The sequence below is a fragment of the Cherax quadricarinatus genome, chromosome 4, assembly GCF_038502225.1.
Source record: "Cherax quadricarinatus isolate ZL_2023a chromosome 4, ASM3850222v1, whole genome shotgun sequence".
NCBI lineage: Eukaryota > Metazoa > Arthropoda > Malacostraca > Decapoda > Parastacidae > Cherax > Cherax quadricarinatus.
The window spans coordinates 40841309-40868808 of NC_091295.1; the positions used below are offsets into that span (position 1 = coordinate 40841309).

Sequence of the window (27500 nt, forward strand, 5' to 3'; positions counted from 1 at the left end):
AGTTAACAATGAGAGGGGTACAGTTAACAATGAGAGGGGTACAGTTAACAATGAGAGGGGTACAGTTAACAATGAGAGGGGTACAGTTAACAATGAGAGGGGTACAGTTAACAATGAGAGGGGTACAGTTAACAATGAGAGGGGTACAGTTAACAATGAGAGGGGTACAGTTAACAATGAGAGGGGTACAGTTAACAATGAGAGGGGTACAGTTAACAATGAGAGGGGTACAGTTAACAATGAGAGGGGTACAGTTAACAATGAGAGGGGTACAGTTAACAAACGATGTCTTTAACTGTTCCTTGAGAATTTGGAATGTGAGAGATCACGAAAGTCCTTGGAATTTATTTATTTATTTATTTGTTAAATTTTAGCTGCATATATGCCAATTTGATAACAGTTTAAAAATATTATAATTTCCTTCCAATATTTAGAGAATGCCTTTTATAATCAGCTTCAAACTTTCAGGCTTGTTGTATATTGCTCAGAGAAAGTTGCGCATTGTACGTCCTAGTTTCCAATTTTATTATATTAATCGGAAGCACTACGCCCGTAGGGATCATACAACAACCTGAATATGAGATATTTCCAACTCCCTGGATCAAGAGCTCCTCACTGGCACCAAGTAACCTCTTTTGAGGGGGCAAATTTGATTAAACAAATTGTGATATTGGGTTCCGTGTAATAACCAGATAATGACTCTTCCGATCATCTTCAAACTTGCTATACTGGTGCACCTGCAGTAAATTAGCTAATCTGGTAATTTACTGAAGAAAGTGAGTTTCCATGCGATATCAGTATGTACAATACTGATATTGTTACGGCAAGGTTGATATTGTGTAGGTGCCAGTGTTACACAAACCCTCAGCTGACAGTTATTTGCCAAGGCAAGATGTGACCATATAACTGGTTAAATTAGGTCTCCCTTCAGAGACACAAGCATAGTGGACTACATCACAATGTCTCACAGGTGTGCAAACACAGATCCTTGAAAAATCATGAAAATTTGCTTTTCCACGGTTTTTAAATTTTGACAAATGTATAAAACTGTTCCTTCATAAATTAATATAACAATAACACAATAGTTTTTATAATTATCTTCATTTTTCTTACTGTTCTCTTTAAGACTTTTAACAATTTAATAGTTTTATATAATAATGATGTCGGTTTGTTAGGCCATGAAACGAATACATGTAGTGTATAGTGTATACCTGGAGTTTACCTGAGAGAGTTTCGGGGGTCAGCGCCCCCGCGTTCCTGCATAAATATTTTCATTTTCAAACTGAGTTAAGTTTCAGCTCCTGGTCCTCTTAAAGGTAGTGGATCTGTGGCTCCTGAGCCCTTTTTTGGTACAGATGCTAAACTTCTTGAGCCTCCTGGGCTCCTTTAACATGTTGATCTCCAGCTCCCCGACCTTCAGGAAGGGTTAAGTTATAGCTACCAGTTTTTTAAGCAAGCTGAGTTGCAGCTCCTCGGTCTCTTGAGGACCTCTTGCATGTATCGAGGTAAAGTAGGCTGGGATACGGTGATACCTTTTACCTGATCACTCAGCGATGAAAAGTATGTACCTGAGAGAGGACCGAGTTAGGTCAGTACAGTTATGTAGCGTGTGTTTAGCGACGGTGTGAGATAACCAGAGTGAACAAGGATAAGAGTAAAAGGACAGAAGTGCAACTAATGTGACATTTTACTGTGGCAGCGTTTCGCTCTCCAGGAGCTTTGTCAAACGAAACGCTGCCACAATAAAATATCACATTAGTTGCACTTGTGTCCTTTTACTTAACATATTGTCTGTAATTCTACCAACAATATTATATGGGTAAATAAACCCTTCCACCCTCACTATCCTTAACACAAGGTCCGCTTCATCCCACACAACCATCTCTTCAGATTTTAAGATACAAAAGCACTGACCATATGAGATACTTGGTCATCATACCACTTAAACAATTATTACCATTAGTAAGCCAATCATGGGTTCAATTAACAACGTCTCAAAAGATGACATTACTGTAGAATACGTAGAAATACACTGATAATTATCTATTACAGTCTTAGTCAGGGATGTAACTCAGGAAGATTAATATCACTACTAAGGGAGATTGAGTTTACAGGGAATAATAAGACCATGGGTACCAGGCAAACCGAAATCTCACCTACAGAATAAAATAATCCAGTCCACAAATAACCCACACATAGGAGAAAGAAGCTTAGGACGTTTCGGTCCGACTTGGACCGAAACGTCGTCCTAAGTTTTCCTATGTGCGGGTTATTTGTATATTGTTTCAGTCACGGTATTGTGCCTTTTTCTTCTTTATAGAGTCCAGTCTCCACTAGCAGCTGTCACCTCCAGCAGAGGCTCCTGGCCTAGTTCTCTCTCTACTCTCCTTCCTTGGTCATATCAAGGTCCATACTTCAGATTTTCCTCATCTGAAAACTAGTAACATGGCAACACTCTGGGACACTACTCTCATGAACAAGAGTGGAGAGACAGTCTCCTGATCTCACCACGGAGGATGGAGCCTCCACTTTTCTGTACGCTTAATGACCCAGCGGAGTCATCCGCGTTGATTAATTACGTTTCTGACCTGTACTTGACGCTGGATGACTTAGAATAATAGAATCAGCTTCGTTTTCTGTGCAGCTAAATTTTCCTGTAAATGAAGGCTATACTTTTATTGTATTTTATGTAGCTTAAGATACCTTAAATATCTTGCTGCTCTCTGGTTGTGTCCGTCTCTTAGTTTTTTAATTGTATACAAGTACCTGGGACCAACTTTCCCCTCTCTTTCCTCCCACGGTGTTCACAAGTACCTGAGATAAACCTTCCTTTCTTTAAATAACAAAAAAGGCACAATACCGTGACTGGAACGATACACAAATAACCCGCACATAAAAGAGAGAAGCTTACGACGACGTTTCGGTCCGACGGTTTTCCGTCGGACCGAAACGTCGTCGTAAGCTTCTCTTTTATGTGCGGGTTATTTTTGTATTGTTCCTTTCTTTCTCTCCCTTCTCCCACATTGTTTACAGGTACCTGGGACAAACTTTCCCCTCTTTCTCTCCCTTCTCCCACATTGTTTACAAGTACATGGAACAAACCTTCCCCTCTTTCTCTCCTTGGGACTAACTTTTTCTTTCTTCCTCCGGCAGGTGAAAAGCCGCACAAGTGCACGGTGTGTGGAAAGGCGTTCAGTCAGTCGTCGAACCTCATCACCCACAGCAGGAAACACACAGGTTTCAAGCCCTTCTCCTGTGACCTCTGCGGCAGAGCCTTCCAGCGTAAGGTCGATCTCCGCCGACACAAGGAAACTCAACACACCGACCTCCGCTCCCAGCAGGTCACCGACCTGAGGTCGCAAGTGACTGACATGCGCTCCCCGGTCGCCGACATGCGCTCCCCAGTAACCGACATGCGCTCACCAGTCGCCGACATGAGGCCGCAAGTGACGGAAATTAGGTCGCCGATCTCAGACATGAGGCCGCAGCTGACGGACATGAGATCGCAGATGTCGGACGTCAGGTCACAAATGTCGGAAGTCAGGTCGCAGATACCGGAAGTGCGAAGTCCAGTTACCAGCCTGAGGAACCACCTCGGTGACCTCCACCCGCATGTCAGTGACGTCAGGAGCCAGATCACAGCGCACATCACCGACATCAGGAACCAGATCAGCGACATCCGGCCCTCGCTCAATGAAATCCGGTCATCAGTCAGCGATATCAGGCCTCAGGTCACCGAGATCCGGACCAAGGCCAGTGAGAACGGGTCCTCCGGGACCGGTAGTGACCTGAGGTCAACACCGATATCGGATTTTAGGTCACAAGTGCTTGATCTGCGACCCCAGGAGCTGAGGCCTCTCAGCTAGGTGTTGCTACACTAATGAACTGCTGCATCTCCATCTGGGGACTTCTCCCAGACGGCCTCAACCATCTGCTGTGGGCACTGCCACCAGCTATGTTGACCCACACCAGTTTCCAGATGGCCTCAACCATCTGCTGTGGGCACTGCCACCAGCTATGGAGACCCACATCAGTCTACAGATGGCCTCAACACCACCTGCTGGTGGGAACTACTACCAGCTGCAGTGTGACCCATAACATCAGTTTCTCTGGTGACCTACTCCCGTTGCTGCGATCACCAACTGTGCTAGCAGGGGGTCGAATTTACTGGCCCTGCCTGGTATCTAATTGTTGCAGGGGCAGTCTTCAGCTGTTGTTGCCATGACTACTTTCAGGTGCTGTTAGAACAAACTCCATGTGCAGCTAAAGCCTTGAGGTGCTGCTAAAAACTCCAGATGCTGTTTAAACATCTCTAGATGATTTTAAAACACTCAATGCTGTTTAAATGACCTCCAATATTGTTAAAATGACATTTGGGTGATAAAAACACCTGTAGGTGTGACAAAATGATCTTAAGGCGCAGCTAAAATGACATCCAAGTAGTTTAAATGACATCAAGACTTGTTTAAACGATTCCAGGGGGTTTAACGGTTTTTAATGCGGTTTAAAAGGCCTCCAGCTGCTGTTAAAACGGTCTTCAGGTTCTGTCTAAAGGGCCTCCAGCTGCTGTCAAAACGGTCTTCAGGTTCTGTCTAAAGGACCTCCAGCTGCTGTCAAAACGGCCTTCAGGTTCTTTCTAAAGGACCTCCAGCTATCAAAACGACCTTCAGGGTTGTTTAAAAGACTTTTTGGTGCTGTTTAAACGACCTCAAGTCAACAGCAGCTGTGGAGCGTCTCTCACATGGTAGCTTCATGGTCACAAACCAGGCAGGAACGCCAGGCTGTGACCAGACTCACCAAGCCAGCACTAACATAAACAATCCAGGTGATCTTGATACAGGTATCCCTATACGGACATGTTACAGTCTAGTCATGAGCACCTCCAAGAGGCCTGACTCTCACGCTAACTCGCCATGACCATGCTATGCTACCAACAGCCCAAGGAGATGGCGTCTCAAAACCTCCTCCAATAAAACTGACCAAAGACAATGCCAAATAAAGAATTTTATTACTCTTCATCTTTTAAAAACTACCATACCATCATATTTTTTGACTGACAAATTTCTAGTTTTGTCGTCAGCCAAGGTTTCTCAACAACGAATTTAGTGGGTAGGTGTGATTTACGGCAGTTATCCCCGAGAAACGTGCGTTTTCCTTCTAGCTCAGCTTCGGGCCGTTGTTATTGTTGGGTTGAGGGGTCACAACGGCCCTATGGCCATATAAACCCTGGCCTCGGGGCGTTGTTGTTATTGGGTTGAAGGGTTACGACGACCCTGGGGTTTCATAATCCCTGTCTTAGGGACGCTGTTGTTGTTGCCTTTAAGGTTTATGAGGGCCCTGAGGCCGCACAAACGCTGGCTTCGGACCGTTGTGCTACTGTCTTGCTAGCATTGTTAGCAAACTAGCAAGATACAACACATTCAGAGACCAGGGGAAAAGCACCAGCGTTTCTCGGAGCATCGCTCACGACTCCTGTGGTTAGACTTACCTGTTCGTGTTACCTTCATTTGTAAGTGTTGCATTCATCTTTAAATGTTCCTATATTTTAAATCTCACACATCACTTCCTTTTCGTCGTACATGGACTGAATTCTGGAACAGAATCCTCCCTGAGGTGGTGACAACCCCATTTACCCTGCACACTTTCAGTCCTCTCCCCCATCCCCCCCCGACCTGCCCAACGCTATCAGTCTTGACTTAAGGCAACAAACTTTCCCTTTATATATATATATATATATATATATATATATATATATATGTATGTATATCTTCTACCAACACGTTTTACTCCCCACTTCCTTTCCCCTTACCCTCCACAACCCTCAAGGGGGGTGCCAGAATTCAGTGCCATAAGCTTTATTAGCAAGTAACCTTAAAAGCGAGAAGGCAAGGATCATGCAGTCCCATAAACCGTCATGGGAGGACCCAGGTCATGCGTGCTGTTCTGACACACACACACACACACACACACGTATGTACCACACTGTAAGAGTAGATAAAAGATGGTATTAAATGCAGTCGAGTATGTAAATGAGACATGTGTATTACTAGCACAAGGAGAACCTTCACTCACAGCAGCCTGATCAATCCAATGATTTTTAAAGTGCTCCGGAGCGACACGTCTCAATAAACATGCTAATACGACACATGTCTCACTTAAGCAAGAGTGCTGAATATTTCTGTCTTCAACTTAATCAGTTGACAAGGCTCGCAGTTACGAAGACACGAGATGCAGAGCAAGCTTTCATTGTCAACGTTTTACTCTATGTAAAGCTTTGTCAAGTCATACAGCGAATAGAAGCTTGTCCTGCATCTTGGCTTTGTCTTCCAACTGGGCAATACATCAATCACTCCATGCAGGGCCTCAGTTGTATGCCGAAGTATTCACTTCTTGCCTTCCGTTTCATCTCAAAGTGGGAACCGGTTCGCTTGTTTTACATCCACTGATCTCTCCTTGTTGTAAGAAACGTTATAAAAAACACTCATTCAAAACACGTTAATAATTTCTTCTCGGCAAATGATGAACTGAGTAGCATTTTCATTGTGAAGATTTTTATATAAAACTTACGGAAAAAAGTGTGAGAAATCAGTTCAAATGACATTGCTACCAAATGCAAAAAAAAAAAAATAAGTAATTCAAGGATATTTATCTGAGAAACTAAATATCCAGACGTAATTCGAAAAAATGGTAACGGAGGATTGTAAACAACTGAAAGTGTGTTGTGATTGTAGAGAATAGTCGACAAGTTATACAAATAGAACACACGTCAGAGTCAACCTTATTACACGACGTTTGGTCCTAAATAGGGCATTAGAAAGCTAAGTAAAGGCTTGATAAAGGACCATTTAAGACGAAACGTCGTCTAATAAAACAGCCTCTGTCTGCTGTGTTTTCAATGTCAAATGAAGTGGTTGGGGGATCCTGTGGCTTAGAGTAGGTTTAGGCTACTCATCCATAGTATTAACCCACTCCTCACTCTTCACATCCTTGGTGTGTGTGTGTGTGTGTGTGTGTGTGTGTGTGTGTGTGTGTGTGTGTGTGTGTGAGAGTGTGTGTGTGTGTGTGTGTGTGTGTGTGTGTGTGTGTGTGTGTGTGTGTGTGTGTGTGTGTGTGTGTGTGTGTGTGTGTGTGTGTGTGTGTGTATGTGTATTTTCCAACTGTGTGATCTTGGTCCTCATGTCCTCCGTCTTAACTAATAATAATTATTAACAGCAAAGTAAGATTCATTTGCCTAACCCTGATTTTCGACTCGAATATCATCCTGCCTTTTGGCTTCTCCCAGCAGTCTGAGTGTCTAGTGAACCATGATTATACATGTTTTTCTGGTCATCCTAGAGTGGATGTTCTTATATAGAAACAGAAGTCTTGTATCCTGCCATTATGTAATGTAAAGAATTTTATTAGAGTTATTGATGCAATGCGTGTACTTTTGTTTAATAAAATATTATATAAAATATAGTTGTTTACTCTTTAGTCCTTCAAAACTGCACCCACCTACCCACTCACACACACACTCACGCGCACGCACACGCAAGCGCACACGCACACACACACAGAGAAGGGACACAGACACAATAGGTTACAATTGGAAGTTGAAGACTCAGATGAATCAAAGGGATGTTAGGAAGTATTTCTTCAGTCATAGAGTAGTCAAGCAGTGGAATAGCCTAGAAAGTGAGGTAGTGGAGGCGGGAACCATACATAGTTTTAAGGCGAGGTATGATAAAGCTCATGGAGCAGGGAGAGAAAGGACCTAGTAGCAATCAGTGAAGAGGCGGGGCCAGGAGCTGTGACTCGACCCCTGCAACCACAAATAGGCGAATACACACACACACACACACACACACACACACACACACACACACACACACACAGCGCACATCAACCAAATAACTGCTGCAGCATATGGGCGCCTAGCAAACCTCAGAACAGCATTCCGACATCTTAATAAGGGATCGTTCAGGACCCTGTACACCGTGTACGTTAGGCCCATATTAGAGTATGCGGCACCAGTTTGGAACCCACGCCTAGCCAAGCACGTGAAGAAACTAGAGAAAGTGCAAAGGTTTGCAACAAGACTGGTCCCAGAGTTAAGAGGTATGTCCTATGAGGAGAGGTTAAGGGAAATCAACCTGACGACACTGGAGGACAGGAGAGAAAGGGGGGACATGATAACGACTTACAAAATACTGAGAGGAATTGACAAGGTGGACAAAGACAGGATGTTCCAGAGACTGGACACAGCAACAAGGGGACACAGTTGGAAGCTGAAGACACAGATGAATCAAAGGGATGTTAGGAAGTATTTCTTCAGCCACAGAGTAGTCAGGAAGTGGAATAGTTTGGGAAGCGATGTAGTGGAGGCAGGATCCATACATAGCTTTAAGCAGAGGTACGATAAAGCTCATGGTTCAGGGAGAGTGACCTAGTAGCGACCAGTGAAGAGGCGGGGCCAGAAGCTTGGACTCGACCCCTGCAACCTCAACTAGGTGAGTACAACTAGGTGAGTACACACACACACACACATACACACACACACACATACACACACACACACACACACACACACACACACACACACACACAATCACACACACAGCACACACACATCACACACACATCACACACACATCCACACACACATCCACACACACACACACACACACACACACAACACACACACACACACACACACACACACACACACACACCACACACACCCACACACACACACACACACACACAGAATCACACACACACACAATCACACACACACACACACACACACACACACACACACACACACACACACACACACACACACACACACACACACACACACAAATTAAGACCTTTAGCTGTTAAAAGTATGAAGCAATGCTTCCTTTACGTCATCCAGAGAAAGCTTGAATGACTTGTATACAGATCACTTTCTGGTGAACGGCTCCTGATGTAAGAAACTGGAGCTGCCCTTCCCTTCTTTTTCTGAAACCTGAGTGCCTCCCATTCCCGATTCGCTGTATAACCTCTACAGGTTTAGCGCTTCCCCACGAATATATAATAATAATAATAATAATATATAATAATAATAATAATAATATCAATAATAATAATGTATACAGATCAACAGAGGAAGATGGCAGCGCAGTTGAGGAGAGGACTAGCACTACGCTGCCGAAAACACCAGATTTCTTCAAGAGAGATCAAGCGTGTGATTTATTTTTTCTTCATGCTACTATGGGTACAAAACGTGATTACTTAATGCTCAGAGATAGGAAATGTAATGTAACTGCCAGGACTAATCGAAAAAAAAAACTTTACATAACTGCCAAGGTTTTTTTTTTATGGTATAAACCTTGGTAATAGGTATCGACAAACTGGTTTAGAAAGACATGTGAGCAAACACTTGGATGTTTATTAGAAAACGTTTCAGTCCTGGGACCTTGATCACTTCGGTAGTGATCAAGGTCCAAGGACCGAAACTTTTCTAGTATGTCCTGGTGTTCGCTCACGTGTCTTGCTAAACCATACAGAGAACATAATGTAACGGTCAGGGCTAATATTTAAACAAACAGAAAACTTGTAACTGCCAGAATTATATTGAAAAAATAACACCTGAAAACTTGTATAGCTTCCGAAGTTACCTTGAAAATACCGTAACAAATGAGACTAAAGCGCTTACTCTAATAACTAAACACACTTCCAGAGAAATTCTTAAGACATGTCTCGGACGAATATTTGATTTCCTTCGTGTTAAGAAAATCTAAGTAGCGTTAGAATTAGTGTTATGGTTCGTCTTCCAGTAGCCACAAAATTGACTTGATAAAGCCACACCCCACTGGTTCTTAACCTTGGGGGTAATTAACTTCCCTCCAGGGTTAACTCGGTCTTTTCTGGGGGTAAAGAGGTAGCGTCACCGTTATACCGCCAGACAACAAACCTCTTTTGATTTTTTTTTTAATTTCAAACATTTCTATGCCTGAATTATCTAAACGCACACAGAATTTTATAACTTTTTTTCCTTCTGGTAAATCCATTCAGACTCAGAAAAACATTTTATTCATTAATGCGTGCAGAGAAAGCCACAACAATGTGACAGAGGCCAACAGCACTGACAATGGATGAGACAGATTCAGTCTGCTATTGATCGCTCACATACCCAAGGAAGTTTACCTTGAGTTTAGTGTCGACAGTATAACGTTTACATAATTATGTTCGTTCAATTTACAGTTAATAAGCTTACTTAGGGTAGCTTATTCTCGTATTTAAATTTAGATTATATAAATAGGCGTTCTCAAATTCCCCATTGAACAAAATATTTTGCATGGTTTTTCATATTAGTACATAATAAATGATTTTTGAACCCAAATCTGTGAATCTTAGCTTCAGCAAAGAAATAGTCGTACAAAACGTTTTTACAATGGGGCTTCATTATCACTGTTGACAAGTCAGTTGAAAAGTCTCATTGCGTTCTTTGCAATTAAAGTCCTCAGTACTGAGAGTATGAAACCCAGCATAATGAAGGAACATTTCAAACGAAATCCTGCAGAGTCTCAAGAAAAGACAATGAATTATTTAAAGGGAAGGAGAGCATTCTTGACATCTTCCTGTGTGGATTTAACTGGTCACTATGCTGAGACAAATGAAGCTAATTGTAAAGCCTACTATCACAGTGTTTTCCATACTCATTTATGTTAGAAGTCTCAAACAACTGGAGAGAATTTTATCAAGCCATGTCTAGCAGAAGCAGTGATGTTTGATCTTGGAAAGCAACAAGCGAGAAAGATAAACTAAATATTACTTTCAAATACCACAGTGAGAAGCTGTATCTCTGAGATGAACGAAGACATTCTGGACTAAGTAGCTGCAGGAGCGAAAGGAAGAAGTTGTATCTCTGAGATGAGTGAGGAAATTATGGGTTAAGAAGCTGCAGGAATGAGAGAGCTGCTAGATGCTACTTCCTGCTTCAGTTGGATGAATCAACAGATAATGAGTATTGTGCACAACTGCTTGTTTTTGCTTAGTACCTGAAAGGTGACTTTATGAAAGAGGAACATCAGTTCCCTGAATCACTAACCATCACTGTAAATGTTTAAGGAGCTAGAGTGAAAAAAGTTAATTGGCATGTGCACTGATGAGGAACCGTTAATGATGGACATCAGCTCTGTGTTCCAAGTGTTCATGAAACAGGTCACCCCCTCCCTCTACATGCCACACTCACTGCACACCAAGAATATGCTTTGGCCGTGAAGATCCTCTCCCCTGATCTCATTAGTGTGTTCTCTGAGGTTGTTAAAATTGTTAATGGTATCAGAGGAAGTGCCACAAACTATAGAATTATCAAAGTATTGTGTAAAGAGGATAGAGTCAAATTCAGTATACTGTTCCATACAAAGGTTCGTGGTTATCATGGAGAAGTCATACACCGCGTGTTGGAACGGAGAAAAAGAAATCGCCATGTTCCTGGAAAGGTGGAAGACGCTACTAAAGAGCAAGAATTTCATTTGAAATTCTTCCTCGCATTTATTTATTCATTTTTTTTTTTGCTGAGATCACTCAGCGAACCTCTCACTGTAAGGAAATATAATGAATCTTCTCAAGTTTCATGTCAAGGTTGTCAGATTCCTTTGCAAGCTCCAGCTTTACTAACCTAGAGCTGAGGTTGATGTTTCCATGCTCTAAGAACTGACCGAAGAAAAACTTTCATTTATCATTTAACACTTAATCTCCACGAGAGAGTCCATCAGTGGATACTTCCCTCATCAGGAACATCGTGAAATGAATGCATGCGAGACTTTTTTTTTTCAGTGTAAAAAGACGTCATCAAAGACGAGGATTTCACGGCAAACATACACTTGAGTTCCTGTGACACGATAACACTAGTGGTGAATACCCGATTCTCTTTGACAGAGCTTTCAAAATCTTCATCCAATCTGCCATAACGTACGCTGAGGCTGGCGTTTCTACAGTGATCATCATTACAACCAAGGCAAGAAACAAAGTGGATCATACTCACAAGCGGCCACGTGTGCTACTGTGACCAATCCTGACTCCTCAAGTTGATCAAGAAGCAGCAGCAGCAGCAGCCGTCACACTGGCAATTCAACCTTATTGTATGGCCTGCCATGTATTTACTCTTCTACACGTGTTGTGTCTACTCTAGATATAACTGTAGCACTAGTCAACTAGTCATGCAGTGGCATAATAATCATTTGAATTCATTTTTTCGAGGTAATAAATCGAGATTTTTATTGCAAAACAGAATAATAAAATATGATTTTCTTACTCTTCCATGACTTTCCTTCTTTTCATATTTGTCATACATAAAAGGAGGGGAGTAATTGCTGCTATATTGGCTAGGTCAGGAAGTAACAATGACAAAAGCGTTCAGAAGTACTGCTGTACACAGAGCTGGATGTTGTTTCAATAAAAGCTTGTTCAGCAGCTTTTGTTTTTGTGTTCAGAATTATTGGTAATACATCACTACATCCAGTCACGCAATTATTCCAGAAACTTGTGCATGCCACAAACTGGTGCATAACTTTTCTTAAAACTGTAAATGAAGTTTTCCCTCTACCACTTCCACATCCTGTTTACTCAGCTTCCTTGCTACCCTCGCACAGAAAAAGTCCTTCCAAACATCCTTGCGGCACATCTTTAGCTTGTCTCCCACTGTGCCTTGGCCACGCATCTCAATCATTCTTTCTTCGTCCGCCTTATTAATTCATATGAGTAATTTCTACGCCATAATCATATCTTCCCTCGCCCTTTCCTAAGAATTAAAAGGTTTAACTTCTTTACCCTCCGCTTATCATCCATATTTCTCAATTCAACGCTAAATCCACTGGAGTCATACAGCGTCTGGGGAATAGGTGACAATCAAGTTTGATCCAAGGGAAGAATGATTCCAATTCCTAGGATTAAGAGCCCTTGACAAGCCTCCACGCACCACCCTTCAAGGATTGTCTTGTAAAAAATCATCGCAAATAAATTCATAGCAGACAGCATAGTTCCTGAATACATTCCTTCAATACTCAGAAAGATGTGTGTGTGTGTGTGTGTGTGTGTGTGTGTGTGTGTGTGTGTGTGTGTGTGTGTGTGTGTGTGTGTGTGTGTGTGTGTGTGTGTGTGTGTGTGTGTGTGTGTGTGTGTGTGTGTACTCACTTAACTGTGGTTGCAGGGGTCGATACTCAGCTCCTGGCCCCGCCTCTTCACCGAGTGCTACTAGGTCCTCTCTCTCCCTGCTCCATGAGCTTTATCATACCTCTGCTTAAAGCTATATATGGTTCCTGCCTCCACTACCTCACTTGCTAGGCTATTCCACTTCCTGACTACTCTGTGACTGAAGAAATACCTCCTAATATCCCTTTGAATCATCTGGGACCTCAACTTCCAATTGTGACCCCTTGTTTCTGTGTCCCCTCTTTAGAACAACCTGTCTCTGTCCACCTTGTCTATTCCACGCAGTATTTTGTATGTCGTTATCATGTCTTCCCTAACCCACCTGTCCTAAAGTGTCGTCAGTCCGATTTCCCTTAAACTTTCTTCATAGGACATTCCCCTTAGCTTTGGAACTAACCTTGTCACAAACCTTTGCACTTTCTCTAATTTCTTGACGTGCTTGATCAAGTGTGGGTTCCAAACAGGTGCTGCATGCTCCAGTATGGGCCTGACGTACACGGTGTACAGTATCTTGAACGATTCCTTACTAAGGTATCGGAACGCTGTTCTCAGGTTTGCCAGGCGCCAATATGCTGCAGCAGTTATCTGGTTGATGTGTGCTTCCGGAGACGTGCTCGGTGTTATACTCACCCCAAGATCTTTCTCCTTGAGCGAGGTTTGCAATCTTTGGCTACCTAGCCTATAGTCCGTCTGCGGTCTTCTGTGCCCTTCCCCGATCTTCATGACTTTGTATCTGGCGGGGTTAAATTCGAGAAGCAAGTTGCTGAACCAGGTGTCCAGTCTGTCTCGGTCTCTTTGAAGGCCTGCCTGATCCTCGTCTGATTTAATTCTCCTAATTAGCTTCACATCATCTGCGAACAGGGACACTTCTGAGTCTAACCCTTCCATCATGTCATTCACATATACCAAAAATAGCACTGGTCCTAGGACCGACCCCCTGTGGGACCCCGCTCGTCACAGGTGCCCACTGTGATACCTCATCACGTACCATGACTCGTTGCTGCCTCCCTGTCAGGTATTCTCTGAACCATTGCAGTGCCCTCCCTGTTACACGTGCCTGATCCTCTAGCTTCTGCAGTAATCTCTTGTGAGGAACTGTGTCAAAGGCCTTCTTGCAGTCCAAGAAGATGCAATCAACCCACCCCTTTCTCTCGTGTCTTACTTCTGTTACTTTATCATAAAACTCCAGAAGGTTTGTGACACAGGATTTGCCTTCCATAAATCCGTGCTGGTTGGCGTTTATACTCTTGTTCCGTTCCAGGTGCTCCACCACTCTCCTCCTGATAATATTCTCCATGACTTTGCATGCTATACACGTCAGTGATACTGGTCTATAGTTTAGTGCCTCTTTTCTGTCTTTTTTAAAAATGGGAACTACATTTGCCGTCTTCCATACCTCAGGTAGTTGCCCAGTTTCAAGGGAAGTGTTGAAGATTGTGGTTAGTGGCACACACAGCATATCCGCTCCCTCTCTAAGGAACCACGGGGAGATGTTGTCCGGTCCCATTGCCTTTGAGGTATCAATGTCCCTTAGCAGCTTCTTCACCTCCTCCTCAGTTGTATGAATGTCATCCAACACTTGTTGGTTTATTTTTTGCTGGTGTCCCCCTCTGTTCTGTCCTCCCAGAGGCCTTCCTGTCTCCATTGTAAATACTTCCTTAAATCTCATGTTGAGCTCCTCACATACCTCTTGATCGTTTCTTATGAGTTCCCCACCTTCTTTCCTCAGCCTGATCACCTGGTCTTTGACTGTTGTTTTCCTCCTAATGTGGCTATACAGCAGCTTTGGGTCAGACTTGACTTTCCTTTCGATGCTATGTCGTTTTCGTACTGTCGCTGGGCCTCCCTCTTTACCTGTGCATACTCGTTTCTGGCTCTTCGACTAATCTCCTTATTTTCCTGGGTCCTTTGCCTCCTGTACCTTTTCCATTCTTTGATGCACTTAGTTTTTGCCTCGCCAAACCTTCGGGTAAACCAAGGACTCGCTTTGGTCTTCCCATTATTTCTATTGCCCTTGGGAACAAACCTTTCCTCTGCCTCCTTCCATTTTGTTGTTACATATTCCATCATCTCGTTTACTGACTTTCCTACCAGTTCTCTGTCCCACTGAACCTCCTGCAGGAAGTTCCTAATACCTGTGTAGTTCCCCCTTTTATAGTTTGGCTTTTCCCATTCAATTCCTGTTACCCTCTCCACTTGTAACTCTACTATATATTCAAAACTCAGAACTACGTGATCGCTAGCTCCATGGGGCCTCTCGTAAGTGATGTCCTCAATTTCTGAACTGCTCAGGGTGAACACAAGGTCCAGTCTTGCTGGCTCATCCTCCCCTCTCTCTCTCTGGTAGTTGTGTGTGTGTGTGTGTACTCACCTAGTTGAGGTTGCGGGGGTCGAGTCCGAGCTCCTGGCCCCGCCTCTTCACTGATCGCTACTAGGTCACTCTCCCTGAGCCGTGAGCTTTGTCATACCTCTGCTTAAAGCTATGTATGGATCCTGCCTCCACTACATCGCTTCCCAAACTATTCCACTTACTGACTACTCTGTGGCTGAAGAAATACTTCCTAACATCCCTGTGATTCATCTGTGTCTTCAGCTTCCAACTGTGTCCCCTTGTTACTGTGTCCAATCTCTGGAACATCCTGTCTTTGTCCACCTTGTCAATTCCTCTCAGTATTTTGTATGTCGTTATCATGTCCCCCCTATCTCTCCTGTCCTCCAGTGTCGTCAGGTTGATTTCACTTAACCTCTCCTCGTAGGACATACCTCTTAGCTCTGGGACTAGTCTTGTTGCAAACCTTTGCACTTTCTCTAGTTTCTTCACGTGCTTGGCTAGGTGTGGGTTCCAAACTGGTGCCGCATACTCCAATATGGGCCTAACGTACACGGTGTACAGGGTCCTGAATGATTCCTTATTAAGATGTCGGAATGCTGTTCTGAGGTTTGCTAGGCGCCCATATGCTGCAGCAGTTATTTGGTTGATGTGCGCTTCAGGAGATGTGCCTGGTGTTATACTAACCCCAAGATCTTTTTCCTTGAGTGAGGTTTGTAGTCTCTGACCCCCTAGACTGTACTCCGTCTGCGGCCTTCTTTGCCCTTCCCCAATCTTCATGACTTTGCACTTGGTGGGATTGAACTCCAGGAGCCAATTGCTGGACCAGGTCTGCAGCCTGTCCAGATCCCTTTGTAGTTCTGCCTGGTCTTCGATCGAGTGAATTCTTCTCATCAACTTCACGTCATCTGCAAACAGGGACACCTCAGAGTCTATTCCTTCCGTCATGTCGTTCACAAATACCAGAAACAGCACTGGTCCTAGGACTGACCCCTGCGGGACCCCGCTGGTCACAGGTGCCCACTCTGACACCTCGCCACGTACCATGACTCGCTGCTGTCTTCCTGACAAGTATTCCCTGATCCATTGTAGTGCCTTCCCTGTTATCCCTGCTTGGTCCTCCAGTTTTTGCACCAATCTCTTGTGTGGAACTGTGTCAAACGCCTTCTTGCAGTCCAAGAAAATGCAATCCACCCACCCCTCTCTCTCTTGTCTTACTGCTGTCACCATGTCATAGAACTCCAGTAGGTTTGTGACACAGGATTTCCCGTCCCTGAAACCATGTTGGCTGCTGTTGATGAGATCGTTCCTTTCTAGGTGTTCCACCACTCTTCTCCTGATAATCTTCTCCATGATTTTGCATACTATACATGTCAGTGACACTGGTCTGTAGTTTAATGCTTCATGTCTGTCTCCTTTTTTAAAGATTGGGACTACATTTTCTGTCTTCCATGCCTCAGGCAATCTCCCTGTTTCGATAGATGTATTGAATATTGTTGTTAGGGGTACACATAGCGCCTCTGCTCCCTCTCTCAATACCCATGGGGAGATGTTATCTGGCCCCATTGCCTTTGAGGTATCTAGCTCACTCAGAAGCCTCTTCACTTCTTCCTCGGTTGTGTGCACTGTGTCCAGCACTTGGTGGTGTGCCCCACCTCTCCGTCTTTCTGGAGTCCCTTCTGTCTCCTCTGTGAACACTTCTTTGAATCTCTTGTTGAGTTCTTCACATACTTCACGGTCATTTCTTGTTGTCTCTCCTCCTTCCTTCCTTAGCCTGATTACCTGGTCCTTGACTGTTGTTTTCCTCCTGATGTGGCTGTACAACAGTTTCGGGTCAGATTTGGCTTTCGCTGCTATGTCATTTTCATATTGTCTTTGGGCCTCCCTTCTTATCTGTGCATATTCGTTTCTGGCTCTACGACTGTTCTCCTTATTCTCCTGGGTCCTTTGCCTTCTATATTTCTTCCATTCCCTAGCACACTTGGTTTTTGCCTCCCTGCACCTTTGGGTAAACCATGGGCTCATCCTGGCTTTTTCATTATTCCTGTTACCCTTGGGTACAAACCTCTCCTCAGCCTCCTTGCATTTTGTTGCTACATATTCCATCATCTCATTAACTGGCTTCCCTGCCAGTTCTCTGTCCCACTGAACCCCGTTCAGGTAGTTCCTCATTCCTGTGTAGTCCCCTTTCTTGTAGTTTGGCTTCATTCGTCCTGGCCTTCCTGCTTCTCCCCCCACTTGTAGCTCTACTGTGTATTCGAAGCTTAAAACCACATGGCCACTGGCCCCAAGGGTGTGTGTGTGTGTGTGTGTGTGTGTGTGTGTGTGTGTGTGTGTGTGTGTGTGTGTGTGTGTGTGTGTGTGTGTGCGCGCGCGCGCGATGGAATAAAATATTCTCAAAACTGTCATTAAACAAATGGAATAATCATGTCCATTATGCTTAGGAAGAACAAGTTTCAAAACTGATACGAACTTTGTGACATGGTACTAACTACACAATACTCAGCGTAACTCACAAGTGTACTAAACACTGGCTAATGTTACCCACCAACTCACAGACATGATCATCATGTTCATGGGGAAGCTAGAGTCTTCTTACAGGTTGCAACATAACTGTCAACCTACCATACTTGATTTTTTTTTTATGACGTGACATAATTTCTAGCTCCATACAACGTATCTGTCGCCTGACAGATACGTTGATGTCTATGCACACGTGCGTATATGAATATGGTAATTGAATTACTGATACAATGATGTGCAAGGTTACTCTAAAATGGGGGTTTTCCAGGTCTTTAGGAAGTTGGCGGCGCCATCTCGTTTACATTCAATGTTGGAAATGAGTGTTGGTCGCTGTAGATGCACAAGATAGTAGCAGATAGTACACCATTATCCGTTGACGGTAAGTTCAGGGTAAGATGATGATTCTATATCCAGGGCTTTTAGCTGCTGTCAGGTCGATATAATTGGGGCTACGTTGTGACAGACTATGGCAAAGATTCTCTTGATAATATCTCTATGTCGTGCCTTCTTTTCTTTGATGTATGGCAGAGGTGATCATGGAGGGCAAACTGGTTTGTCAATGCACTGTTATATGTGCTCAGAGGAACTAATGACAGCCAATGGGAAATCCCCTGCACATGGAGCTCTACATGTTACGAGGCCAGCTCCGTCCTTCCTAGACACTCTCCCAGTGAAACGGTATTTTCTCTTCAGGAGGTTGTCTGAAGAAGCTGCGGAGGTATCCCACTGAAATACTCCTTCAACAGAAATGGGATAGTGAATTCCTGCGGTATCTGTCAAGCAGCCCGAGAGAATTTTCACAAGTTTCCTTGATGTAACATTGTCTTGCTGACGAGTAGCGTTGCTAATCTCATTGATAGTCTTCTACGAAGAGGATGAATGCTTTCCTAAATATCGACTCGAGGGTGGTGTACGTCTCAGGAAACAGCTTAGTCTGGCACTCTGTGAGAAGGTACAAGGCATCGTGGGAGTCGAAAAAAAATTATCTTGTCTATCCTCTTCATGTTATTTATTTTCTCGTCGAGAACTGACGCTATTAGTAGGGACTATGGTTGAAGTGCCAGGTAGAGCGGATTTAATTGCACGAACGCTTGAATGACTGACAGATGATTTCACAGCTGAAAATGTTCAGGACGAGTCCCCTGGGTCTTTTCTATGATTTCACCAGTTAGAGATCCACTAACAAGGACTCTTCTGTATCAACTAGTGGGGAAATTATCTGCTAACCAGATAAGTTCGTTGGTTAGTTTGTAATTTCGCTAATCACTACTTGTATCTGTATGAATCGATAAACCATGCGGGTAACCCAGTGCAAGGTGTGGTGGAGGCTCAATCCCCAGTCCGCTATTCGCGTGACAGGAACTCTGCCTTCCGAATAAAGATACCTAACTGTTGCACATGTGTCTTACTTATCAGGTCTTTCATACAGGCAGAAGAGAAATGGGGCGAGAAGGTCGTTCTCCTTGATCATCTTCGACGAAGCGACTTCTCACTTCCCAAGACAGCTATCAATCTCTGCCTTACAGTGCTGAAATGAAGCGAAGAAGACGAGAGAAAGCCACTCAAGCAGCTCTCAAAACCTCGTCCCATTTCCTTTAGACTGAAAGTGCTTTTGAAATCTAACACTGTCTTATCTTCGAGTAGGTCACTGATGTAAATCCTGCCATGTTATCTGCTGCTTTACTACCAGAAAGATTCATAAAGACAACGAAAAGTGTAAACTACACCAAGACAAGAACACACAAGTGGAAATTAATGAGCCTTGAATGTTCCAAAATATATTCTAATCACATTACATAAAATCTGACACTGCTATAAATGTTTTACTAATACTAGTGATTAACTGAATCAAACACGCGAAAGATCACACACAACCCAAGATATATATATATACCAAGAAATTTAGGCGCGCGCACACACACACACACACACACACACACACACACACAGTGATGGGAAGTGATGTAGTGGAGGCAGGATCCATACATAGCTTTAAGAAGAGGTATGATAAAGCTCTTGGAGCAGGAAGAGTGACCTAGTAGCAACTAGTGAAGAGGCAGGGCAGGAGCTGTGACTCGACCCCTGCAACCACAACTAGTTGAGTACAACTGAATACACACACACACACACACACACGCTCGCGCATATACAACACACCTAGTGTCTAAACGACATGTGCCTAGGACAAAATGGCAACTAACACATACACACACCAATGCCTCAGTAAGTAATCGTTCAAGACTCCGTACACCATGTACGTCAGGCCCATATTGGAGTATGTAGCACCAGCTTGGAACCCACACCTGGTCAATCACGTCAAGAAATTAGAGAAAGTGCAAAGGTTTGCAACAAGACTTGTCCCACAGTTAAGGTGAATGTCCTACGAAGAAAGGTTAAGGGAAATCGGCCTAACGACACTGGAGGACAGGAGGGTTAAGGGAGACATGAGAACGACATATAAAATACTGCGAGGAATTGAAAAGGTGGACAAAGACAGGATATTCCGGAGATGGGACACAGAAACAAGGGGCCACAATTGGAAGTTGAAGAAGGATGTTTGGAAGTAATTCTTCAATCAGAGAGTTGTCAGGAAGTGGAATAGTCTGGAAAGTGACGTAGTGGAGGCAGGAACCATACACAGTTTTAAGACGAGGTTTGATAACACTCATGGAGCAGGGAGAGAGAGGACCTAGTAGCGATCAGTGAAGAGGCGGGGCCAGGAGCTATGGATCAACCCCTGCAGCCACAATTCCTACTTTAGGGTTTAAATTTTTCTTAACTAATGGTGTGCAAGAGAACTGCGAACTTAATAATTTTCATGCAGTTGAAAGTCTTTAAACTAAACAGATCAACCAAACTATAGACATGAACATTTTATAGCTGTAACTGAATGACATCATCAGAAACTGCCTGAAAAATGCTAAAAGTTAAAAAAAAAAAAGTCTGTAGTGCACCTGTGATAACGTGAATCATATGTTCAGACAGTGTCTAATTAGTGTTAATCTTATATACCGTAAAACATACAAAAAAAAAGTGTAGCTCTATTGCAGAGCGCTCGACTCCAGGCAGAAAAGAGCAGGGTTCTTTTTCCAGGCGAGGCGAGACGTATAGGCAAGTCTTGGTCTGTTTTTACACCCGCTACCCCTGTTTACCCAGCGGTAAATAGGTACCTAAGTGTTAGTCGACTGCTGTGAGTGATATTCTATGGGGGTGGCAGTATAACTTTGATAGTGGCAGGCTTCAAAATGACCTGAGGAACAATAACAACTCTTAGTCTGTATATTTAACTGTATTCAATAAATTATGCAGAAGATGCTAACAACTCAGTCATAACAAAGTTTGTTGCACAGGGTAGGACACTTAAACGAACGCATCGAGACGCAAAGCTACCTATTACGGATAAAAGTGTCGGAACAGAAGTAAGAGTGCCATAAAGCAAGACGTCCTTATGAACAGTACAAATGTAACCTCTGACTGCCTCACACCTACAACAAACGTACACACAAGTGACTTCTGATTGCCTTTTTTAAGAAAAAAGGATCAAAGAAAAAGATTAGCCAATAAGTGGCTGGAGAAAAGCACTTTTCTTTTAGATATTAAAAGACAATAAAGTCAAAATAATAATAAAGCCAAAATAATAATAATAATAATAATAATAATAATAATAATAATAATGTATGTGCGTGTGTGTATATGCACAGGCTATATAAAGGTTAAATAGCAAAGTGTATATATGTTAGTATACTAAGTGTGTATTTATGTGAAGGCATATGCAGGCGTGTATGCAGACGTGCGTACACTTGTGCATGCCAGAGGTGGTATACGACAGCGTATGTATATACTGTATGTTTTATGCTTTTTTGTGGTGTGTGGCGTAAATATTTTTAAATATCTCGCGCGGTGTGTGGATATCAGTTGACTGCATCTGCATGTGTGTGTGTGTGTGTGTGTGTGTGTGTGTGTGTGTGGTCACCTAAATATGGTTTCAGGGGTCGATTCACAGCTCTTGGCCCCGCCTCTTCCTATGTGTGGGGGGGGGCGCCTCCTAAGTTAATTTCCAAGTGTGTGTACCACAATCCGACTCCAAGTGCATGATGATGATGATGATGATGATGACTGTGATGACTATGATGACGATGATGATGATGATTATGATGATTATGATGACTGTGATGACTATGATGACGATGATGACGATGATGATGATGATGATGATGATGATGATGATGATGATGACTGTGAGGACTATGATGATGATGAAATAATGACCATAAAGATGACGATAACGATAAGAGTATAAAAGTATTGATTATATTCGTCATTACAATGACGATTATAATCAATACTTTGCCAGTGATGAATAAGAGTATAATGATGAACAAGCTCAGTTTGATGTCTTCCATGATGAATATACAGTAATTAAGAAAACGATGAATATGATGATAAATATAATGTTGGCCATGATGATAAAATAAACACACTGACCATAATAATAATTTAGAGATGTGATTTGATCACTGTAAGAAAATCCAGGTCTGCCTGACCCTGTCTCCTTGTCCCTGTCTGTCTCCCTCGTCTGTCTGTCTCTCTCTCTCTCCTACATTACACACAACCCTCCAGCACGAACTATCATGAAGTTCACAGGGGAGGGGGGAGGGGGAGGGGGGAGGGAGGAGGGGGGAGGGGGGAGGGGGAGGGGGGAGGGGGGAGGGGGAGGGGGGAGGGAGGAGGGGGAGGGGGAAGGGGGGAGGGGGAGTGTTACTCCAGTAGGGGGCTCGTACAGAGCTTGCATCACAGTACCTAATTAGGTTTGATCCCAGGAAGTAGAGGGTACCTCATATTACCTGGATCAAGAGCCCCGTGGCCAGCATTAAGGCCCTCGCCCGCCCCACACTACTCAAGAGTGCTGTATCTCTTGAGTGACTGTATTAAACACAGGGTGTATTAGTACAGGGCGTGGGTCAGGCGTGTGCTACAGAGGCGCCAGCTACAGGGTGCAGGCGTGTGCTAGAGTGAGGCGCCGGCTACATGGTGTGGATGTGTGCTACAGGGTGTGGGCGTGTGGTACAGGGTGTGGTCGAGTTACAGGGTATGGGTGTTACAGGGTGTGAGCGTGTATTACAAGGTGTGGGTTTGTTACAAGGTGTGGATGTGTTACAAGGTGTAGGTGTGTTACAAGTTATGGTTGTTACAGGGTGTGGGCTTGTTATAGGAAGTAAGCGTAAGTTACAGGGAGAGGGCAGGTATTACAGGGTATAGGAGCGCATAATAAGTTTGGGCGGGTGTTACAGGGTTTGAGTGTGCTAGAGTATGAGTGTGCTACAGGGTGTGTTACAGGGTGTGAGCGTGTTTTACAGGGTGTGGGTGTGTATTACAGGGTGTGGGCGTGTGTTACAAGGTAGGGGCCCCGTGGCCTGGTGGCAAAAGCTCTCGCTTCACACGGTGAGGGTCCGGGTTCGATTCCCGGCGAAGAGGTGGAAACATCGGACGTGTTTCCTTACACCGGTTGTCTATGTTCACCCATCAGTAAAATGGGTACCTGGGTGTTAGTGGACTGGTGTGGGTCGCATCCTGGGACAAAACTGATCTAATTTGCCCGAAATGCTCAGCATAACAAGGGGTCTTCTATAAAGTTAATGTGTCATTGATGTCAGCTAGGCCTGTATAACATGTATTTGTAGTAAATAAAGATATTATTAGTGCTACATGATGTGTGTTACAGGGTGTGAGCGTGTGTTACAGGATGTGAATGTGTTATATGCTGTGAGTGTAATAGAGTATGAGTGTGTGTTACAGGGTATGAGCGTGTTACAGGGTGTGTGTGTTACATGCTGTGAGTGTATTACAGGGTATGAGTGTGTGTTACAGCGTGTGTGCTTGAGGAAAAACATATCGTCTTAGTTATCAACAATCTGAAGAAAATTAGCTGCCGGTATCGAAATATGTTTAGTAGTGCCTGCAGGAGGGAGGCCTGAAGGAGTGCCTGAAGGAGGGAGGCCTAAAGGAGTGCCTGAAGGAGGGAGGCCTGAAGGAGTGCCTGCAGGAGGGAGGCCTGAAGGAGTGCCTGAAGGAGGGAGGCCTAAAGGAGTGCCTGAAGGAGGGAGGCCTGAAGGAGTGCCTGCAGGAGGGAGGCTTGAAGGAGTGCCTGAAGGAGGGAGGCCTGAAGGAGTGCCTGCAGGAGGGAGGCTTGAAGGAGTGCCTGAAGGAGGGAGGCCTGAAGGAGTGCCTGCAGGAGGGAGGCCTAAAGGAGTGCCTGAAGGAGGGAGGCCTGAAGGAGTGCCTGAAGGAGGGAGGCCTGAAGGAGTGCCTGCAGGAGGGAGGCTTGAAGGAGTGCCTGAAGGAGGGAGGCCTGAAGGAGTGCCTGAAGGAGGGAGGCTTGAAGGAGTGCCTGAAGGAGGGAGGCCTGAAGGAGTGCCTGAAGGAGGGAGGCTTGAAGGAGTGCCTGAAGGAGGGAGGCTTGAAGGAGTGCCTGAAGGAGGGAGGCCTGAAGCAGTGCCTGCAGGAGGGAGGCCTGAAGCAGTGCCTGCAGGAGGGAGGCCTGAAGGAGTGCCTGCAGGAGGGAGGCTTGAAGGAGTGCCTGAAGGAGGGAGGCTTGAAGGAGTGCCTGAAGGAGGGAGGCCTGAAGGAGTGCCTGCAGGAGGGAGGCTTGAAGGAGTGCCTGAAGGAGGGAGGCTTGAAGGAGTGCCTGAAGGAGGGAGGCTTGAAGGAGTGCCTGCAGGAGGGAGGCCTGAAGGAGTGCCTGCAGGAGGGAGGCCTGAAGGAGTGCCTGCAGGAGGGAGGCCTGAAGGAGTGCCTGCAGGAGGGAGGCCTGAAGGAGTGCCTGCAGGAGGGAGGCTTGAAGGAGTGCCTGAAGGAGGGAGGCTTGAAGGAGTGCCTGAAGGAGGGAGGCTTGAAGGAGGGAGGCTTGAAGGAGTGCCTGCAGGAGGGAGGCCTGAAGGAGTGCCTGCAGGAGGGAGGCTTGAAGGAGTGCCTGAAGGAGGGAGGCTTGAAGGAGTGCCTGCAGGAGGGAGGCCTGAAGGAGTGCCTGCAGGAGGGAGGCTTGAAGGAGTGCCTGAAGGAGGGAGGCTTGAAGGAGTGCCTGAAGGAGGGAGGCTTGAAGGAGGGAGGCTTGAAGGAGGGGCCTGCAGGAGGGAGGCCTGAAGGAGTGCCTGAAGGAGGGAGGCCTGAAGGAGTGCCTGCAGAGGGAGGCCTGAAGGAGTGCCTGAAGGAGGGAGGCTTGAAGGAGTGCCTGCAGGAGGGAGGCTTGAAGTAGTGCCTGAAGGAGGGAGGCTTGAAGGAGTGCCTGAAGGAGGGAGAGAGGAAGAAATGCTTGAAGAAGAGGTAGATGGAGTGCCTGAAGGAAGGAGGCTTGAAGGAGTGCCTGAAGGAGGAGGCATGAAGGAATGCCTGAAGGAGGGAGGACTTGGAGGAGTACCTGAAAGAGGGGGATATGAAGGAGTGTGGCTTGAAGGAGTGCCTGAAGGAGGAAGGGTTTGGATGAATACCTGAAGGAGAGAGGGCATGAAGGAGTGCCTGAAGGAGGGAGGGCATGAAGAAGGAAGGACTAGGAGTACCTGAAGAGAGAAGATAGCTATGAGTGATTGAAGGAATGAGAGCTAAAAAGAAGGAAGATTTGAAGGAGGGATGCTTGACGGTTGGAGGGACTGACGGAAGTAAGGAGTGCTCGAAGAGTCAGGGCTGGCAAAGGTCCGCCTGCCAGAACAACCTCTTGTCCTCCCACTGATTAAGTCACACATACACACACACACACCCATCTCCCTTACACTCCCCCCCAAAATCTTATTTCATGGTGGAAGCTTCCTCCTGCTCCTTCCCCCACCCCACACCCTCAACATCTTCAATCCAATAATGCTCAAGAAACGATTTCCAGGCACTTTAGTGGAGGACGGTGCCTCTGGGAAGATCGTATGACCTGCCGGGAACGCTCTCCGACACCCAGCCACTAAAAGCCCCCTGAGGATGCCATACCTCCTGATACCCGCCTCTCTTAATCCCCGCCTCTACACATAACCGTAAGCGCTGTCATATATCCCGATACACTCTTAACAAGCGTTTTCGAAGCCCGCCATTTTACGGGAGTCGTTAGAAATATCGAAGTGGTCGTTGGGAAGGTCTCACGTACACGGTGGGGGATTATCGCGCGACTGGCAACTGGGAGAGGGAGGCAGGGAGAGGGGGGGAGGGAGGGATCGCTTACATGTAAATGCGTGGCGGGCGGAGGTGATATGGGACGCCACACCTGCATATATATATCGCTATCTGCTCTATCAGCAGGGAGGGGAGTGTTTTATGCCGCCCCAGAGGTGTGGCGACGATATGGACACACATCCACTGTAAAGAGATACTCGTCTTCACCACCACCCGATACACGCGCGCGCGCGCGCACATACGCATACACGCACGCACCATATATATATATATATATATATATATATATATATATATATATATATATATATATATATATATATATATATATATATATATATATATATATATATATATACACATATATATATATGTCGTGCCGAATAGGTAGAACTTGCGATCTTGGCTTAAATAGCAACGCTCATCTTGCCATATACGCAAGTGAAAATTTGTGTATGCAATAATTTCGCCAAAATCATTCTGAACCTAACGAGAAAAATATATTTGATTGTGTTTGCTTAGTATTAAATTATTGTAAACGTATTTAAAATATATTTAGTTGGGTTAGGATAAAATAAATTGCTCTTTTTATAATAAGGTTATGTAAGTTTTCTAAGATTCTTTTGGTGCAAAATTAAAAATTTTTACATTAACATTAATGAAAAAAATATATCTTTAAACGTATAAGAGAAAATTTTAAAAAGAACTTAATTTTAAATGAGTTCTTGCTAATTGACCAGTTTTACATATTCGGCACGACATATATATATATATATATATATATATATATATATATATATATATATATATATATATATATATATATATATATATATATATATATATATATATTTATTTATTTATTTATTTATTTATTTATTTATTTATTACAAACATACCGGTATGCAATATAACAACAAAAATAGTGGTGATACTCCAAGAACATTCGTGATTTCACGAGTTCGCAAACGAGCGAAATTATTTACAAACATTTTCTCTGAGTCCAGAACAGGATACGAACTAGTGCACTCTACATCAAAGTACTCAATACTTTTGCCACACAGCCAGACCCCGGAAAAGTATGGGCGCCTAGCCGAAGTTAAGCGTTGTATCCCATACAACGCTCCGGAATATGAAATATAATATATATAGATAAATATATATTACACACACATACATATACACATTTACAAAGTCACACTTGTAAATGGTCCAAGTCGGACCGAAACGTCGTCGTAGTTTTTCTCTCGTATGTGCGGGTTATTTGTGTGTTGTTCCAGTCACAGTCTTGTGCCTGTTTTGTGCTTCACCAGCTTTT

The 27500-nt window shown here is 44.3% G+C and overlaps 2 protein-coding genes across 2 annotated transcripts in view; one reads left to right on the forward strand and one right to left on the reverse strand.

Annotated features, from left to right (window-relative positions):
• LOC128684382 (uncharacterized) overlaps positions 1-5530 on the forward strand; it is a 620161-nt gene extending 614631 nt beyond the window's left edge. The window contains exon 5 of the mRNA XM_070095925.1: positions 3154-5530. Within this exon, the coding sequence (XP_069952026.1) occupies positions 3154-3866 (713 nt within the window). The 3' untranslated portion in view covers positions 3867-5530. The remainder of the gene's footprint in view (positions 1-3153) is intronic.
• The window catches only part of LOC128684571 (mucin-5B-like), a 1040772-nt gene that overhangs the window by 913635 nt on the left and 99637 nt on the right, over positions 1-27500 (reverse strand). The gene's annotated exons all lie outside the window — the stretch shown is intronic.